Below are 20,277 nucleotides of genomic sequence, written 5' to 3'. Positions count from 1 at the left end.
GATCCACCATAATTTATTCACACCCTCCAGTAAAATTTTTGTTTCAAGTCTATTATGAACAATCATAAAATAAGCATTTATATATAGTAAGTAATATATACACTCAATGATATCCATGAATACTCAAGAAGTGAAACTGTTTGAAGGACTGAGGTGTTCATATACATTTCTATGAATATTGTCACATTGGCCTTAAAAGAGAATAAATAAATTCACGTGCTCCTTTATGCTCACATTCATTCATTAATTCATTAAGTAGTCATTCATTCATTAAATATTTATTGAGCCAGTATCTTCTAAACAGTGTTTCAGGTGGCTGGTAGTCATTAGTGAGCCAAATAAAGTTCTCTTCTCATATGAAACATGTATTTTAGGGAAGAAATACAAACAATAAAAATAAATGCAGAGAATTAGCAAAGTTGTTAGCAACTTCTACTTTCCAGTCAGATTGCCCTTGTTCAATTGTTGGCTCTGACACTTAAAAAGCTGTGTGACCTTGAACAAGATGCTTAACAGATCATCAGTGCAATTGTTTGGTTGTTCAAATGGGTATAATAATAGTATGGTAGGCTAAATAATGTCTGGACATGAAGAGATTACACTGGTGGATTTCATGTAATCACAAGGGTCTTTACATAAGGGAGAGAGAATAAGAGTAGTAGGAGTAGGAGATGTAACAAAAGAAGCAAGTGTTTGCAGTGAAAGAAAAAGGAGTTCATGAGCCAAGGAATGCAGGCAGCCTTTAGGAGCTGAAATAGGCAGGAAAACAGATTATCCACTACAGTCTCCAGGAGGAAACAGACTAGACAACTTTTTTATTTATCTCACCCATGGGTGTTTGTCAACACCTCTACTAACACTACATTAATACATTTTCATTTCCCAATGAAGAATGTTTAAAATGTATAATGTGTAATTTCCATCTGTATCTTTCCATTAATGTAATACCCATTTCCACTTTCTCTTCTATTAACTCTCTGAATTATTTGCCTATGTTTCTATCACCTTAGAGGTTTTGCTGGCATATTACTTGGTAGGAAAATAGCAAGTTTTAATACAAGATGTGTGATATGAGCCCAATATTGTAAATAAACATTTAACCCTATATGTATGTGTGCATAAGTTATACATATATATATTATGTGTGAATGCACATAATGTACACACACATGCATAGATGTACATGTACATCTGTACCCATATATTATCTTTAAACGTATTCCAAATTGTAAGTAGCTTGTTCTGGGAGATGAGCTGTGAAAAGCATAATCAATTATGTTACTTCTTATTTCTTACATTTCAAGTAGAAGACAGGAAGAGTGGTGAACATAATTTAACATAAGATACTTAGTTTTCTATGCTTTGGAGATGACATGAGGCTAATTATATTAGGACAATAGCATAAAATTATCATCCCACTAATGTTAAAACTAAAACAATATAGGAGAAGCTGAAAAAGATTAAACCCTTGTAATTCTTCTTAGAAATTTTGTTCAGCCAGGTGCAGTGGCTCACGCCTGTAAGCCCAGCAGTTTGGGAGGCTGAGGTGGGTGGATCACTTGAGGTCAGGAGTTCAAGACTAGCCTGGCCCACATAGTGAAACCCTGTCTCTACTAAAAATACAAAAATTAGCCTGTTGTGGTGGTAGGCACCTGTAATCCCAGCCACTTGGGGGACTGAGGCAGGAGAACCACTTGAATCCAGGAGGTGGAGATTGCAGTGAGCCGAGATTGCACCATTGCACTCCAGCCTGGGGAAAAAAAGTGGGACTCCATTTCAAAAAAAAAAGAAAAAAGAAAAGAAATTTTGTTCATGTTTGAAGAGAGAAGCATGACAAAACACATGAGCAGCAATATGAAAGCATATATTTATACTTCATTACTTCATTCTAAGTTGGAAACATGAAGTAATAAAAGTAACCTGATTCTTTATTTAGAGATAAAGTAATGACACTTTAAAGTAACATTAGACCAGGCACAGTGTCTCACTCCTGTAATCCCAGCACTTTGGGAGGCTGAGGCAGGCAGATCAGGAGGTCAGCAGATTGAGATCATCCTGGCTAACATGGTGAAACCCTGTCTGTACTAAAAATACAAAGATTAGCCAGGCATGGTGGCACATGTCTGTAATCCCAGCTACTCAGGAGGCTGAGGCAGGAGAATCTCTTGAACCTGGGAGGCAAAGGTTACAGTGAGCCGAGATTGCACCACTGCACTCCAGCCTGGGAGACAGAGTGAGACATTGTCTCAAAAAAAAAAAAAAAAGGAACACCAATGTGGAACATTTAATATCCATTCCTCACAATACCTGATCCTCTGAATATTTCCCTAGAGGTTGGAGCTGCTCCTGGACACAGTTTCTCACTTTCAAATCCAATCCTCATGTAACTCTAAATTTTGGTAATGCTCAGCCAAAATAGCTTCCCTACCATCTTCCCCTTTGTCCTTTCTGTCCTTATCATTTTGAGAACCAGCATGGCCTCCTGGAACTCTATTTTCTTTAATTTGTGACCTGCATTATGCACAAAGGAAGGAAGGTCTAATAACCTGACTCAGCAAATAATAATGTTTTTTGTTTAGAACATGCAGAGAAGAAATGCCTTTGAATTATAATACACAAATCATCTTTCTCTATTTAATAATAATATGTTAATAACTCAACATTAGACAAGTATCAGCATTATGTGGCAGTCAATGTAACTATTATAGAGTATGGGGAATAGCAGATATATTTGCACAGTGAAACTTTTTTAATGGAGGCTCAATGTTCACTAGATCTTGGGGGAAGGGAAAATGTGAGATGACGGGTCAGAAAAGGCATCACAGATAGTGAAATTTGGACCAGAGGAAAGAGAGCTGCAGGGACAGCACAAGAGCAGCCAGACCATCTGTGCTTCTTCAGACAGGAATGAAGCACAGCTGATAGAAGGGCGGGACAGAAGCCAATCCATTGACAACAGGAGTTGTGTCAAGGTCCTTTGGGTCAATCAGAGATTTCAGGTTAAAGTTCTGTAAAATGAAGGTCAGGAATAAAAACAGCTCCATGCGGGCCAGGCCCTCTCCTACACAAATCCGTTTTCCTGAAAATAACAAACATAGGGAGAAGTTACTCCTCATGTGTAACTGTGAGAGTGACAAACACTGTCTCTATAACTGGCACAGACAGAATATGCAAGAACTGTTTGGTGAATCATAGGAGGGATGAGTAGATAGATGGGTGGTTGGGTGAATGCATGAATGAAAGGATGGATGGGTGGATGGATTAATGGATGAATGGATGGATAGGCAACTGAACAATGAATGGACATGCTTACTCTTCACCTATCTTCAGATCTTATCAAGCACCATGTATTCAACAAATGTTTATTGACTGTCAGCTACATGCCAAGCAATTCATTAAAATCTTTCTTGAGAAACATACATTACCTGTCCAGTGGGTTGAACTGAGAAGGGCTTAGGGAAGGAGGCTCACATTCGGCATTTCCCTTTGTATTTCTGGTTCAGTATGCAGCCAAAGATTTTTTTCCCCCTAAGTATTTTCAGAATCACATGTCTGAACATGTACCCCCTCACTTTAAAACTTTAAATGGCTTCCCTGTCTGTCCTATGGGATAAGATCCAAATAGCTTGACCTGGACCCTCACATTCTGTTTCCAGTCTGATGATCCATATCACATTTTACACTCTTCACCTCCCCTACTCTCAACTCTAGGCATAGCCACTTATCATCAGTCTCCAACACACTATGAGGTTTCAAGTTTTATATCATGCTTCTCCTTTTGAACAAGATGAACTTTTCTATTACCACAGTCAGGACATAGGTCAAATTTTATCTCCTTTTTTACCCTCTTTCTCATCTCACTGAGCAAGAAAATGTTCGTTTCTCTGGGATTCCTCAACATCATGTTCATGCTTCCATTGAAAAATGTGCTATGGTCTGAATATTCCTCCCCCCATTTCATATGTTGAAACGTAATCCCCAATGCAACATTACTAAAGTGATGAGGCCTTGTAGGCAGTGAATAAGTCAGGAGGGCTCTGTCCTTGCTAAAATAATAACACCAAGAGATGCAAGGGAGCCATTTCTCCCCTTTTGCTTTTTTTGCACTTCTGCCACATGAGGATACAGAGGGGGCATTATCAGTAAGGAACAGGCCCTCACCAGACAGTGAACTTGCTGACACCTCAATCTTGGAATTCACAGCCTTCAGAACTGTGAGAAATAAATTTCTGTTATTTACCAGTTGCCTAGTCTTGGGTATTTTGATATGGCAGAAGAAACAGACAGCATGTGTCACCTAGAATCATAATTTCTTATTTCTTATTTATTTATTTATTTATTTGTGTGCTGATATGCTTTGTCTCTGTGTCCTTACCCAAATCTCATGTCAAATTCTAATTCCCAGTGTTGGGGGAGATACCTAGTGGAAGGTGATTGCATCATAGGGGATGATTTCTCACTTGCTGTTCTCATGATAGTGACTGAGTTCTCATGAGATCTGGTTGTTTAAAAGTGTGTAGCCTTTCCTCTTTGCTCTCTCTCTCCTGCTCTTCCATGAAAATATATGCTTGCTTCCTCTTTGCCTTCTACCATGACTGCAAGTTTCCTGAGTCCTTCCAGCCATTCTTCCTGTACAGCCTGTGGAACTGTGAGTCAAATAACCTCTTTTCTTCATAAATTACCCAGTCTCAGGTGGTTCTTTATAGCAATGAAAGAATGGACTGATACATGTGCTAAATGTGAATGCTTGAAGGAAGGTTTCTTTTCTTGTTATCTTGGTATCTACAGTGCCACATATAAAGCAGACATCAAAGGTCACAGAAAAAGGAAGGAGATTCTATCACCAGATGCTCAGCACACACATTTCACGTGTGGAGATCAAACATCCAAAAAACATTGCCATGACTAGGGAAAGAGCATGGTGCTCTGCATTACTGCAGAGTATCCTGCTACATTCTTAATGTCCCCCTGATCCCATCCATGGTTATTTGGCAAAGGTTTTAATATCCTTTATTTAGAGCCAATGTCCTGCTCCTGTGGCTCATTATCTCCTTTAATAGCCCTGCCTTCTCTTCTTTTCATCCTCTCTGACTCCTTTGATGTAGCTTAAATGTCTTTACTGCTATTAGTTACTTATGTCTCATTTTGGGTTACAAGAGAACAAGAAGCAGACAGCTTTTCCATCTACCTCCCAACCCACAACAGCCTGTTCTTTTCTATATCACAGCCTCAGTCCTATTGAACTACAATGATCTGTTTACTCTGCTTTCCAAACACAGAAGTGAGCCTCTTAAGACCCTATTCTGTGTTTGAGGATAATTTTGTCCTACAAGCCCAGCCTAGGGGGTGAGGGACACCATGTGGAAGACACTCAGTGAAGTTCTGGAGTGAGATAACTTCCTCATGGCTAGTGAGGAAAATGTAATTAGTTTTATCTTCCAGGAGGAGTTCTTGAGTACCTCAGTGGGGTATCTAGAGGCAGAATTCAACCAACCTATACTTCAGCTTTCTCAGTTTGGAAGAATTGGATTAATTCTCCAAAACCCACTAATCTGGCCCAATAATGAGGATGTATCACAAGCGGAGAAAACACAGGCATTCAGAACAGTGCTCTTGATCATGTACAAAGAGTAACTGTACCACTGCAGAGAAGGCACATGTAAGTTCCAACTGATCAAAAAAGTTATCTTGTACCCTGAAACACAAAGGGAAATAAATTTATATTACCTGCTGAGAAAGGCATGAAGTAGTTACTTTTCTTAAAATTGCCACCTTCATCCAGAAAGTGACGAGGGTCAAACATCTCTGGGTTGGGAAATTCTTTCTTGTCATGTAGCACAGAAGTCAGGGAAGTTAATATGGTTGTGCCCTAGAAACAAGAGACATAGATGAACTGAGCTGTAAAGAAGTCACGAAGGTTTAAGAAACAGTGGTAATCATGCAGTTAAATCTTTTGATGTACAGATGATGAAACACCATTCCAAAGAAGAGCAGTACCATTTCCAGACAGATAGACGAAGTAATAAGAGGCATGAGCTTAGGGCCAGTGACAATAATCTTGCTAAAATGCCCACAATCGGGAATTGAACAATGAGAACACATGGACACAGTAAGGGGAACATCACACTTCGGGGAGTGTTGTGGGGTGGGGGGAAGGGGGAGGGATAGCATTAGGAGATATACCTAATGCTAAATGATGAGTTAATGGGTGCAGCACACCAACATGGCACATGTATACATATGTAACAAACCTGCACATTGTGCACATGTACCCTAAAACTTAAAGTATAATGATAATAAAATTTAAAAAAATCCCAAAGTCCCATAGGAGTTCTTGATTCTTTTCTTTTTTTTTTTCTCTTTGTACTCTTCTGACCAGCTAATTTAAAATGAACTTGCTTTTGAATTTCCTGTTTCTTCTTCTTAATAAAATCTGCTGATGAAAAAAAAAAACTAACTAACTAAATAAAATGCCCACAATCACATTTGAAGTACTGAGTACTTGCGTACTTGGGTGCAACCTTCTGAATCTGTCCTTTTCATCAAGCTTGGGCTTTAGTGCCTGTCCACTCCTGCTGCTCTATTTCATCACTTCAGTTTCCACAAATCTTATGTGTAGACTATGACTTAAAGGCACAAGACAGGGATGTTCTCTCTCACCACTCCTATTCAACATAGTGTTGGAAGTTCTGGACAGGGCTATCAGGCAGGAGAAGGGAATAAAGGGCATTCAATTAGGAAAAGATGAAGTCAAGTTGTCCCTGTTTGCAGATGACATGATTGTACATCTAGACAACCCCATCGTCTCAGCCCAAAATCTCCTTAAGCTGATAAGCAACTTCAGCAAAGTCTCAGGATACAAAATCAATGGACAAAAATCACAAGCATTCTTATACACCAATAACAGACAAACAGAGAGTCAAATCATGAGTGAACTTCCATTCACAATTGCTTCAAAGAGAATAAAATACCTAGGAATCCAACTAACAAGGGACGTGAAGGATCTCTTTAAGGAGAACTACAAACCACTGCTCAAGGAAATAAAAGAGGATACAAAAAAATGGAAGAACATTCCATGCTCATGGGTAGGAAGAATCAATATTGTGAAAATGGCCATACTGCCCAAGGTAATTTATAGATTCAATGCCATCCCCATCAAGCTACCAATGACTTTCTTCACCGAATTGGAAAAACTACTTTAAAGTTCATATGGAACCAAAAAGGAGCCTGCATTGCCAAGTCAATCCTAAGCCAAAAGAACAAAGCTGGAGGCATCACACTACCTGACTTCAAACTGTGCTACAAGGCTACAGTAACCAAAACAGCATGGTACTGGTACCAAAACAGAGATGTAGACCAATGGAACAGAACAGAGCCAAAAGAAATAATACCACACATCTACAATGATCTGATCTTTGACAAACCTGACAAAAACAAGAAATGGGGAAAGGATTCCCTATTTAATAAATGGTGCTGGGAAAACTGCCTAGCCGTATGTAGAAACCTGAAACTGGATTCATTCTTTACACCTTATACAAAAATTAATTCAAGATGGATCAAAGACTTAAATGTTAGACCTAAAACCATAAAAACCCTAGAAGAAAACCTAGGCAATACCACTCAGGACATAGGCATGGGCAAGGACTTCATGTCTAAAACACCAAAAGCAATGGCAACAAAAGCCAAAATTGACGAATGGGATCTAATTAAACTAAAGAGCTTCTGTACAGCAAAAGAAACCACCATCAGAGTGAATAGGCAACCTACAGAATGGGAGAAAATTTTTGCAATCTACTCATCTGACGAAGGGCTAATATCCAGAATCTACAATGAACTCCAACAAATTTACAAGAAAAAAACAAACAACCGCTTCAAAAAGTGGGTGAAGGATATGAACAGACACTTCTCAAAAGAAGACATTTATGCAGCCAAAAAACACTTGAAAAAATGCTCATCATCACTGGCCATCAGAAAAATGCAAATCAAAACCACAATGAGATACCATCTCACACCAGTTAGAATGGCAATCATTAAAAAGTCAGGAAACAACAGGTGCAGGAGAGGATGTGGAGAAATAGGAACACTTTTACACTGTTGGTGGGACTGTAAACTAGTTCAACCATTGTGGAAGTCCGTGTGGCGATTCCTCAGGGGTCTAGAACTAGAAATACCATTTGACCCAGCCATCCCATTACTGGGTATATACCCAAAGGATTATAAATCATGCTGCTATAAAGACACATGCACACGTATGTTTATTGCAGCACTACTCACAATAGCAAAGACTTGGAATCAACCCAAATATCCAACAATGATAGACTGGATTAAGAAAATGTGGCACATAGACACCATGGAATACTACACAGCCATAAAAAATGATGAGTTCATGTCCTTTGTAGGGACATGGATGAAGCTGGAAACCATCATTGTCAGCAAACTATCACAAGGACAAAAAACCAAACACCGCATATTCTCACTCATAGGTGGGAATTGAACAATGAGAACACATGGACACAGGAAGGGGAACATCACACACCAGGGACTGTTTTGGGGTGGGGGAGGGAGGAGGGTTAGCATTAGGGGATATACCTAATGGTAAATGACAAGTTAATGGGTGCAGCACACCGACATGGCACATGTATACATATGTAACTAACCTGCACCTTATGCACATGTACCCTAAAACTTACAGTATAATAATAAAAATAAATAAATAAATAAATAAAAGTTGAAGTCTCTGTTGACATGGGAAATGGCCAGAGTGTCTATTCACAGGGCATTTGTGAATAAACATATGATTGAGCTTCAAACGACGTCTTCTAGGATGGTAACAAGTATAGTCACAAGTATAAAACTATTGAATGTTTGTCATTGCCATGCAGTTTGTTTGTCATCATTTAAAGATATGGGAGAGATATTCATTACAGATTAATCATAGCTTAAAAATACAGAAAGATAGCATTAGGAGATATACCTAATGCTAAATGACGAGTTAATGGGTGCAGCACACCAGCATGGCACATGTATACATATGTAACTAACATGCACATTGTGCACATGTACCCTAAAACTTAAAGTATAAAAATAATAAAATAAATAAATAAATAAATAGATTCTAATAGTTAAAAAAATACAGAAGGAATAATGAAATTAGAAAAAAATCATCTTTTGTAACCATTCAGGTCAAGATCATCAGGCCAGGCAAGGATCATCAATGAAAGATAAAACTATTGGATGTGTGACTTTGGAAACAGGGTGTTCAGTCTTAAAGTGTCATGCCATAGATTTTCATCATTTACACATAAAAGCAGAACTCCTTCAATGGAGAGATCTGGCAGATTCCAACTTATTAGGTCAGGATCTTAGAATAACCAATAATAGCATATGTAACATTATGTGCCTCTGCCTCACCACTGTGATTCAGTGGAATAGTCAAAGTACTATGTAGTTTTCTTGCCAAAGTCATAACTGGAATATAATATCTAGAAAACAATTATACAAAACAAGCCCGAAGAAAATTTAAGTGACTAAAGGCCTCAACTCTTCACAGAGATCAACATACTGAAAGGAAACAGAGGAAATGAACTGTTCTTGATTACAGGAGATAAAAATGACAACATACCCAAATTATGTGCCTGTTTCTTGACTGGAGAGTGAATTGAAAGAAAAAAGTAATTAAAATGTTCCTTAAGAATTGGGAAATTTTAAATATAAGCTGTACAGTAAATAATATTATTGTATCAATAACTCCATACTATGAATGCTATTATTATTATGTAGGAGAAAACCATTGTTATTGGGCTACATATACTGAAGTATTGAGGTGTAGATAGCTGGATGGACAGATATCAAAGTAGATATATATACACACTGCCATATGTACATATAGATATATGTGTGTAATGTTATTTATTCTTAAAAATTTTATAATGCAAAGGTGATGAAAAATTCTGCCCACTAAGTTTTCATATAAATAGTCTACAATTTTGTTTTAAAAAATATTCCCTTGAATATTTATAAATAAGTACTATATTAAAATGTTTTTAAGATACCAAAGCAGATTTATTTCAACAAATGTTACTTGAATAAATAGAAATTTATAGACATTGAAGCACGACCATTATTACTCCATACTACAAATAAAAATTAATTTGAAACATGTCATTGATGTAAATATAAGAGCTAAAACAAAAAAATTATGAGAAAGTTAAAAGTCAGTCTTTGGAATCTTGTGCTGACAAATATTCTTTAAATAGGACACAAATCAATCGAGCATCTTTGCAGAAAATTCTACTGGACAGGAAAGTCTTATATTGGGCATCAGTAAACAATACTCTCTGCACAAGTCCATCCTGCCACCTGTTTTTGTATAGTATGTGAGCTAAAAGTATTTACATTGAACAAATGCAAATAAATAATATTTTTGAGACAAAAATTTATGGGAAATTTACATTTGTTTCTATAAAAATTGGAAGATATTCATTTGTACATTGTCTATGACTGCTTTCATGCTACAATAGCAGATGTCAAGGATTGCAACAGAAACATCATGGCCTAAAAAGTCTAAAATGTTTACTATCTGGCCCATTACAGGAACAGTTTGCCAACTCCTCTCTCAGACTATTATCTCCACCTAGATAAGTGGATATAGCCTGTAGCAGAAGAACACATTTGCCTGATTTGTAAAGAGGGTAGAATTGGCCACACAGTGCTGCACTTTTCTATAGGCTGTTCCATGAAGAAGGGATTCAGTGGGTGATTTCCTTGCGCTCTGGGTTCTCAGGGCTCAAAAGACACCAGGCATAGCATGAGCTGCCCTGCAGGTGGGTGAATGAAGAAGCTCATCAGATGCAGCATTCCCCTTCAACAGGTCACCAAAGCTGATGCAGTGGATTGGGAGACTGGCAACTCATCCTGATTCTTCAGTATATTTCTCATTAATTAGTTATAGGAGAAGAAATAAGTTTCATTACTATTACCCTCAGACCCTAATTTTGAGAAGCGAAAGCCTTCTCCTGGTTATCTCCTGTGTTTGTGAAAACAGAGTGCATTGAAGTCTTAACTCTTGCACTAAATCAGTGACCTCAGGGTAAGCCCCATAATCTCTTGGTAAATTAACAATTCTCTCTTCTTCAAAAAGTGACACTAGTAATTGCAACCTTACCAATCTCATTGATTTTTCCCCTTGAAAATATAACTTTAGGTTATATTATTTTTAATTTTACTAATAATATGTCTTGGTTTAAATTGGAAAAGAGCAGGTTTGAGATGGCAACTAGAGTGTCTGGATGAATACAGAAACCATGTGATAGAAGGCAATTGTAAAGCTGCCAAGACAAAAATTGGTCTCAAGATTCCAGAGGTAGGAGAACCTCAGAGAGCTAAGCTAACACTGACAGTCAATTTTCGACTGGGTTCACATTATGTACAATTCTGAATCATGACAACATGTGTTATGTCATTATGACTGCCGATGGGAGAGGAATGAATCTTTCTTTGAAGAATATAAACATCCTCTGAAATTCTGCACTTTCTTACACATAACATCTGGTATTTAACCAAAAGTTATTAGGCATTTCAAAGATACAACTGAGTGATCACAAGAAGAAAAGTGGGGACGGGGAGGCAGTAAAAACAGACTCACATTAGGAAACATTTCTCACTTAGTTTTATAAGGCTGGCCTAATCTTGATATCAAAAATCTTGAAAATTCTGAGAAAGAAAATTACAAACTAAATCCTTGTGAATGTAAACACAGAAGCCCTAAACAATATGAAGAATATAAATTCATCTCTATGTGCATACTTATTTCTATTTATATTTATTTCTATATATATGTGAGGGCAAAATTCCCTAATCTGATAAAGAATTTCTACCAAAATCTACTTCAAGCATCATTTTCAATATTGAAATGTAAAACTTCCACTGCTTCCTGCAGATTAGAAATGAGAAACAAGGATGCCCACTATCAGCAATTCTATTCAACACTCTTCTAGAAATTCTAGCCAATGCAATAATGAATGCAATAAAGAGAAATTAAGCCCACAAGAATTGGAAAGTAAGAAATAAAACAATATTAACACCGATACAGTGTACTGTACACAGAAATTCCAATGAATCTAGAGATAAATTATGAATAGTGATTAGTAAATTTAGCAAAGTTGATAGATTAAGGTCATCAGAATGATAAAAACTAATTATGTTTCAACATACCAAGTACAAAGAAATCAAAAGGCATTTTGTAAGTTTATAACAACAACAAAAATATTAATTATCTAGGAAAAACCAAAGACTTGCAAGCCATGACAACAAAATCACAACATTCCTGGGAAAATAAAGAAAGTGCAAATAAATTGGAAGCATAATTATATTCACAAACAGAAAGACTCAAGGTGTCAAGATGTCAGTTCTTTCCAAATTGACCTATAAATTTAATGTCACCCTGACAGAAATTCTAGCCCAATGTTTTGGGAAATTGAAAAATTAACACCTTCAAAATTTATCTGGAAATATAACCACTTAAGAGTAGCCAGAACAATCTTGAAGAAAGAATAAATCTGAAAAACACACACTGTGAGACACTAAGACCTGTTACAAATCTTTATAGTCCCAAACTGGAAACAACAGAAAGTCCAATTAAACTGCCATACATAGGAGTAATGCACTTCTCTCACCCGGTGATGGTAGAGGGTAAGAATCATACTGTGAATTTCAGGAATAAAAGAACATGGAGTTGCAGTGTAGGAGAAACAAACTTACCTTGGGAATGAGGTAGTTTCTGAATTTAACGTCACAGGTCACTGCATGGGGCAGGCTGGTGGGGAGGAGGTCAATGTATCTCTGGACCTCGTGTACCACAGCATCTGTGTAGGGCATGTGGCCCCTGTCCTGCATGCAGGGGCTCCGGTTTCTGCCAATCACACGTTCAATCTCTTCCTGGACTTTAGCTGACAAGACACGAGTAAGAACTGATGGAAAAGGAGAGAAATGGAACATCTGTTCTAGCAATTCAGGGGTACATGAATCATGATGAAGGTATCCAAACATCATAATAAATTTAAATTATAGTGCTGGAAGTATGTGTAACTTAAAGAGAGGACTGTTACAGATGCACAATGTGTAAGTGTGCCTTAAGCTAGGCATTAAGAAAAATCTGTACACATATATGCAGAGAAAATTATTATCAATAAAGGAAGGCAGGAAGAAATGAAAGAAGGAAGAGAAGCCCACAAAACAACCAGTAAACAAATAACAAAAAGGCAGAAGTAAGTCCTTACTTAATAATAACACTGAATGTAAATGGACTAAAATCTCCAATCAAAAGACAAACTGACTAGATGAAGAAACAAGACCTATTAATCTGTTGCCTAAAAAAAAAACAAAAAAAAACACTTCACTTAAAAAGACACACATAGACTGAAAGTAAAGGAATGGAATGAGACAGTACATTCCAAAGAAAACAAAAAAAAGAGGAAGAGTTATTATATTTAAAGCAGACAAAATAGATTTCAAGACGAAAACTGTAAGAAGAGACAAAGAATATGACAATTGGTGATAAAGCAGTCAGCTTGGCAAGAGGATGGAACAATTTTAAGTATATATGCAACCAAAAATGGAGCACCTAGATATGTAAAAGAAACATAATTAGAACTAGAGAGAGATAGGCCCCAATACAATAATAGCTGGAGACTTCAACAACCCACTTCAGCATTGGACAGGTCATCCAGATAGAAAATCAACAAGGAGACATTGAACTTCATCTGCACTATAGACCAAATGGATCTAATAGATATTTGCAGAATATTTCATCCAACTGCTACAGATACACATTCTTTTCCACAGCACATGGATTGTTATCAAGAATTGACCAGATGTTAGGTCACAGAACAAGTCTTAAAACACTCAAAGAAACTGAAATAATATCAAGCATCTTCTCTGACCACCAAGTAATAAAACTAGCCATCAATAACACAAGGAATTTTGGAAACTACACAAGTAAATGGAAATTAAACAATATGCTCATGAATGGCCAGTGGGTCCATGAAGAGATTAAAAAGGAAATTCAAAAATTTCTTGAAACAAATGATAATGGAAACATAACATACCAAAACCTAGGGGCTACTGCAAAACCAGTACTAAGAGGAAAGTTTATAGCTCTAAGAGCTTACATCAAAAATGGAGAAAATTTTCAAATAAACAATCTAATGATGAATCCTAAAGAATTAGATAAGCAAGAGCAAATGAAAACCAAAGGGCAACCCCCTTTGGGTCCCCTCCCTTTGTATGGGAGCTCTGTTTTCACTCTATTAAATCTTGCAACTGCACTCTTCTGGTCTGTGTTTGTTATGGCTGGAGCTGAGCTTTCACTCGCCGTCCACCACTGCTGTTTGCCACCATCACAAACCCGCTGCAGACTTCCATCCCTCCAGATCTGGCAGGGTGTCTGCTGTGCTCCTGATCCGGTGAGGGTCCCATTGCCATTCCCGATAGGGCTAAAAGCTTGCCATTGTTCCTGCATGGCTAAGTGCCTGGGTTTGTCCTAATCAACCTGAACACTAGTTGCCGGGTTCCACGGTTCTCTTCCATGACCCACAGCTTTTAGTAGAGCTATAACACTCACTGCATGGCCCAAGATTCCATTCCTTGGAATCCGTGAGGCCAAGAACCCCAGGTCAGAGAACACGAAGCTTGCCACCATCTTGGAAGTGGCCCACCACCATCTTGGAAGCGGCTCACCACCATCTTGGGAGCTCTGTGAGCAAGGACCCCCCAGTAACATTTTGGTGACAACAAAGGGACATCCAAAGCGGTAATATTGGACCACTTTCACTAGCTGTTCTGTCCTATCCTTCCTTAGAACTGGAGGAAAATACCAGGCACCTGTCGGCCAGCTAAAAATGATTAGCGTGGCCACCAGACTTAAGACTCAGGTGTGAGGTTATCTGGGGAAGGGCTTTCTAACAACCAACCCTTCTATTGGGAATGTTGGTCTGCCTGGAGCCAGCTTCCACTTCCAATTTTCTTGGGGAAGCTGAGGGCTGACTAGAGGCAGAAAGCTGTTGTCCCGAACTCCTGGCAGTAGCCGGTTGAGATCATGGCGCAGCCAGAAGTCTCTACTCAGCAGTCACCCATGCGTGTGCCCCTACCTTTCCTTCTGACCCATACCTCCTGGGTCCTGACCACGACTTTCTTGAAAGTGTAGCCCCAAAATTCTCCTTACCTCTGAATCTACTTCCTCTGATCCCTGCCTCCTAGGTACTAATGTTTCAGACTTTCATTTCCTCTAGCAAGTTGTAGCTCTAAAGGGATCTAAGGAGTCTCTACGCTGCATCCTTAGGCACCCAGGCTATAACCCAGGGAGTCTTATCCCTGGTATCCCTCCTGATTTAGGTATACAGCTCTTGACATGGGCAGTTACGTGGGACCCATTCCCCACCACACTTGCCAGGGCCCCAAGTTTGTAATGGCTAAGAGAGAGAGACAGAGAGAGAGACAAAGAGGGAGTCAAAGAGAAAAAGAAAGAAAAAGATAGAAATAGTTAAAAAAAAAAAAAAAAGTGTGCCCCATTCCTTTAAAAGCCAGGGTAAATTTAAAACCTGTAATTGGTAATTGCCACTTTGTTGTCAGTGTAAATAAAGGCGTATTAAATCCTTAACCCAGTAACCTGTGGATGGGCCAAATGCATTCAGTCGGTAGAAACAACTGCTTAACTAAAAGTAGAAAAGTAACTTTTAGAGGAAACCTCATTGTGAGCACACCTCACCAGTTCAGAGTTATTCTAAGTCAAAAAAAAAAAAAAAAAAAAAAAGCAAAAAGGTAGCTCACTAACTCAAAAATCTTAACGTATGGGGCTATAATGTTAGGAAAAGGTAATGTAACTCCAACCTCTGATAATTCCCTTAACCCAGCAGATTTCCTAACAGGGATTTAAATCTTAATTACCATACAACAGTCCGACCAGACATAGGAGGAACTCCCTTCAGGACAGGATGATAGATGGTTCCTCCCAGGTGACTGAGGAAAAAACCTCAATGGATATTCAGTAATTGATACAGAGACTCTTGTGGAAGCAGATTTAGAAAAATTGCCTAATAATTGGTCTCCTCAAAAGTGCGAACTCTTTGCACTCAGCCAAGACTTAAAGTACTTACAGAATCAAAAGACTATCTCAATCCTGACTCAAAAGATTCAATACACCCTCTCTGAAACAAATTTGCAAAAGAACTGTTGTTTATGCGAATGCATGTTGATGGGGCAGCTGGGTTGTTATGAAATACTCAGGAACCCAGCCCAGCTCTAGGACTCACCCCTGAGTACAAAGGCAATGTTAGGCATGCTGGTAAAGGACCACTAGAACCCAGCAGCCCGGACCCCTTTCTTTGTGGTCAAGAAAGGCAGGAAAAACAGTTGCAGGACTGCTACATCGGTAAGCATAAGTAATCCGATTAGCAGAGGTCCATGGGTGGTTATACAGCCTGGAAAGGAACTCACCTCTGAGTGCAAAGGCAATGTTGGGCACGCTGGTAAAGGACCACTAGAATCCAGCAGCCCGGGCCCCTTTCTTTGTGGTCAAGAGAGGTGGAAAAACAGATGCAGGACTGCTACATCAGTGAGTGTAACTAATCCGATAAGCAGAGGTCCATGGGTGGTTATGCACCCTGGAAAGGAATAAGCATTAGGACCATAGAGGATGCTCTAGGACTAATGCTCATCAGAAAATGACTAGGGGTGCTGGCTTCCCTATGTTCTTTTTTCAGATGGGAAACATTTCCCCCAAGGCAAAAACACCCCTAAGATGTATTCTGGAGAATTAGGACCAATTTGACCCTCTAAGAAAGGGTCAAAGAAAGAAATGACTTACATTTTTCTGCAGTACCGCCTGGCCACGATATCCTCTTCAAGGGGGAGAAACCTGGCCTCCTGAGGGAAGTATAAATTATAACACCATCTTACAGCTAGACCTCTTTTGTAGGAAAAAGGCAAATGGAGTGAAGTGCCATATGTACAACTTTCTTTTCATTAAGAGACAACTCGCAATTATGTAAAAAGTGTGATTTATGCCCTACAGGAAGCCCTCAGTCTACCTCCCTATCCCAGTGTCCCCCTGACTCCTTCCTCAGCTAATAAGGACCCCCCTTCAACACAAACGGTCCAAAAAGAGATAGATAAAGGGGTAAATAATGAACCAAAGAGTGCCAACATTCCCTGATTATGCCCCCTCCAAGCAGAGGGAGGAGGAGAATTCGGCCCAGCCAGAGTGCATGTACCTTTTTCTCTCTCAGACTTAAAGCAAATTAAAATAGACCTAGGTATTTTAGATCAGATAACCCTGATGGCTATATTGATGTTTTATAAGGGTTAGGGCAATCCTTTGATCTGAGATGGAGAGATACAATGTTACTGCTAAATCAGACACTAATCCCAAATGAGAGAAGTGCCACCATATCTGCAGCCCAAGAGTTTGGCGATCTCTGGTATCTCAGTCAGGTCAATGATAGGATGACATCAGAGGAAAGAGAATGATTCCCCACAGGCCAGCAGGCAGTTCCCAGTGTAGACCCTCACTGGGACACAGAATCAGAACATGGAGATTGGTGCCAGAGACATTTGCTAACTTACGTGCTAGAAGGACTAAGGAAAACTAGGAAGACTATGAATTATTCAATGATGTCCACTATAACACAGGGAAAGGAAGAAAATCCTACTGCCTTTCTGGAGACACTAAGGGAGGCATTGAGGAAGCATACCAGGCAAGTGGACTTTGGAGGCTCTGGAAAAGGGAAAAGTTGGGAAAATCAAATGCCTAATAGGGCTTGCTTCCAGTGCAGTCTACAAGGACACTTTAAAAAAGATGGTCCAAGTAGAAGTAAGCTGCCCCCTCGTCCATGCCCCTTATGTCAAGGGAATCCACTGGAAGGGCCACTGCCCCAGGGGATGAAGGTCCTCTGAGTCAGAAGCCACTAACCAGATGATCCAGCAGCAGGACTGAGGGTGCCTGGGGCAAGCCCCAGCCCATGCCATCACCCTCACAGAGCCCCAGGTATACTTGACCATTGAGGGCCAGGAGGTTAACTGTCTCCTGGACACTGGTGCACCTTCTCAGTCTTACTCTCCTGTCTCGGACAACTGTCCTCCAGATTTGTCACTATCCAAGGGGTCCTAGGACAGCCAGTCACTAGATACTTCTCCCAGTCACTAAGCTGTGACTGAGGAGCTTTACTCTTTTCACATGCTTTTCTAATTATGCCTGAAAGCCCCACTCCCTTGTTAGGGAGAGACATTCTAGCAAAACCAGGGGCCATTATACACCTGAACATAGGAGAAGGAACACCCATTGGTTGTCCCCTGCTTGAGGAAGGAATTAATCCTAAAGTCTAGGCAACAGAAGGACAATATGGATGAGCAAAGAATGCCTGTCCTGTTCAAGTTAAACTAAAGGACTCCACCTCCTTTCCCTACCAAAGGCAGCACCCCCTCAGACCCAAGGCCCAACAAGGACTCCAAAAGATTGTTAAGGACCTAAAAGCCCAAGGCCTAGTAAAACCATGCAATAGCCCCTGCAATACTCCAATTTTAGGAGTACAGAAACCCAATGGACAGTGGAGGTTAGTGAAAGATCTCAGGATTATCAGTGAGGCTGTTGTCCCTGTATACCCAGCTGTACCCAGCCCTTATACTCTGCTTTCCCAAATACCAGAGGAGGCAGAGTGGTTTACAGTCCTGGACCTTAAGGATGACTTTTTCTGCATCCCTGTACATCCTGACTCTCAATTCTTGTTTGCCTTTGAAGATCTTTCAAACCCAACATCTCAAATCACCTGGACTGTTTTACCCCAAGGGTTCAAGGATAGCCCCCATCTATTTGGCCAGGCATTAGCCCAAGACTTGAGTCAATTCTCATACCTGGACACTCTTGTCCTTCAGTACGTGGATGATTTACTTTTAGCTGCCTGTTCAGAAACCTTGTGCCATCAAGCCACCCAAGTGCTCTTAAATTTCCTCACTACCTGTGGCTACAAGATTTCCAAACCAAAGGCTCAGCTCTGCTCACAGCGGGTTAAATACTTAGGGCTAAAATTATCCAAAGGCACCAGGGCCCTCAGTGAGGAACGTATCCAGCTTATTCTGGCTTATCCTCATCCCAAAACCATAAAGCAACTAAGAGGGTTCCTTGGCATAACAGGTTTCTGCTGAATGTGGATTCCCAGGTATGGTGAAATAGACAGACCATTATATACACTAATTAAGGAAACTCAGAAAGTCAATATCCATTTAGTAAGATGGACACCTGAAACAGAAGTGGCTTTCCAGGCCCTAAAGAAGTCTCTAACCCAAGACTCAGTGTTAAGTTTCCCAACAGGGCAAGACTTTTCTTTATATATCACAGAAAAAACAGGAATAGCTCTAGGAGTCCTTACACAGGTCCAAGGGATGAGCTTGCAACCCGTGGCATACCTGAGTAAGGAAACTGATGTAGTGGCAAAGGGTTGGCCTCATGGTTTACAGGTAGTGGCAGCAGTAGCAGGCTTAGTATCTGAAGAAGTTAAAAGAATACAAGGAAGAGATCTTACTGTGTGGACATCCATGATGTGAATGGCATACTCACTGCTAAAGGAGACTTGTGGCTGTCAGACAACCACTTACTTAAATATCAGGCTCTATTACTTGAAGAGCCAGTGCTGCAACTGCACACTTGTGCAACTCTTAACTGAGCCACATTTCTTCCAAATAATAAAGAAAAGATAGAACATAACTGTCAACAAGTAATTGCTCAAACCTACGCCACTCGAGGGGACCTTTTAGAGGTTCCCTTGACTGATCCTGACCTCAACTTGTACACTGATGGAAGTTCCTTTGTAGAAAAAGGACTTCAAAAAGCGAGGTACACAGTGGTCAGTGATAATGGAATACTTGAAAGTAATCTCCTCACACCAGGAACTAGTGCTCAGCTGGCAGAACTAATAGCCTTCACTCGGGCACTAGAATTAGGAAAAGGAAAAAGGGTAAATATATATATACAGATCTAAGTATGCTTACCTAGTCTTCCATGCCCATGCAGCAATATGGAGGGAAAGGAAATTCCTAACTTCCGAGGGAACATCTATCAAACCTCAGGAAGCCGTTAGGAGATTATTATTGGCTGTACAGAAACCTAAAGAGGTGGCAGTCTTACACTGCTGGGGTCATCAGAAAGGAAAGGAAAGGAAAATAGAAGGGAACCGCCAAGCAGATATTGAGGCCAAAAGAGCTGCAAGGCAGAACCCTCCATTAGAAATG

The 20,277-nt window shown here is 39.6% G+C and overlaps 1 protein-coding gene across 4 annotated transcripts in view; it reads right to left on the bottom strand.

Moving 5' to 3' along the window:
• CYP2C19 (cytochrome P450 family 2 subfamily C member 19) overlaps nt 1-20,277 on the bottom strand; it is a 135,468-nt gene that overhangs the window by 46,577 nt on the left and 68,614 nt on the right. Inside the window, exons 7-10 of one of the 4 annotated variants that reach the window (XR_010146989.1) lie at nt 12,760-12,968; nt 6,511-6,699; nt 5,728-5,869; nt 2,621-3,079 (exon numbers count right to left, since the gene is read on the bottom strand). Coding sequence is in view for 2 of the 4 variants with exons in the window: in XM_024346503.3 (XP_024202271.3) it covers nt 2,898-3,079; nt 5,728-5,869; nt 12,760-12,968 (533 nt within the window). In the remaining 2 variants the exon portion in view is untranslated. Of the gene's footprint in view, nt 1-262; nt 3,080-5,727; nt 5,870-6,510; nt 6,700-12,759; nt 12,969-20,277 lie in introns of those variants that run through there. The other 3 variants (XM_024346504.3, XM_024346503.3, XR_002938238.3) reach the window with 3 other exon arrangements.

This window comes from Pan troglodytes, chromosome 8 (genome assembly GCF_028858775.2).
Source record: "Pan troglodytes isolate AG18354 chromosome 8, NHGRI_mPanTro3-v2.0_pri, whole genome shotgun sequence".
In the NCBI taxonomy this organism is placed as follows: domain Eukaryota; kingdom Metazoa; phylum Chordata; class Mammalia; order Primates; family Hominidae; genus Pan; species Pan troglodytes.
The sequence above is the reverse complement of the archived record's forward strand: the minus strand, read 5'-3'. Positions and strand labels throughout refer to the sequence as shown.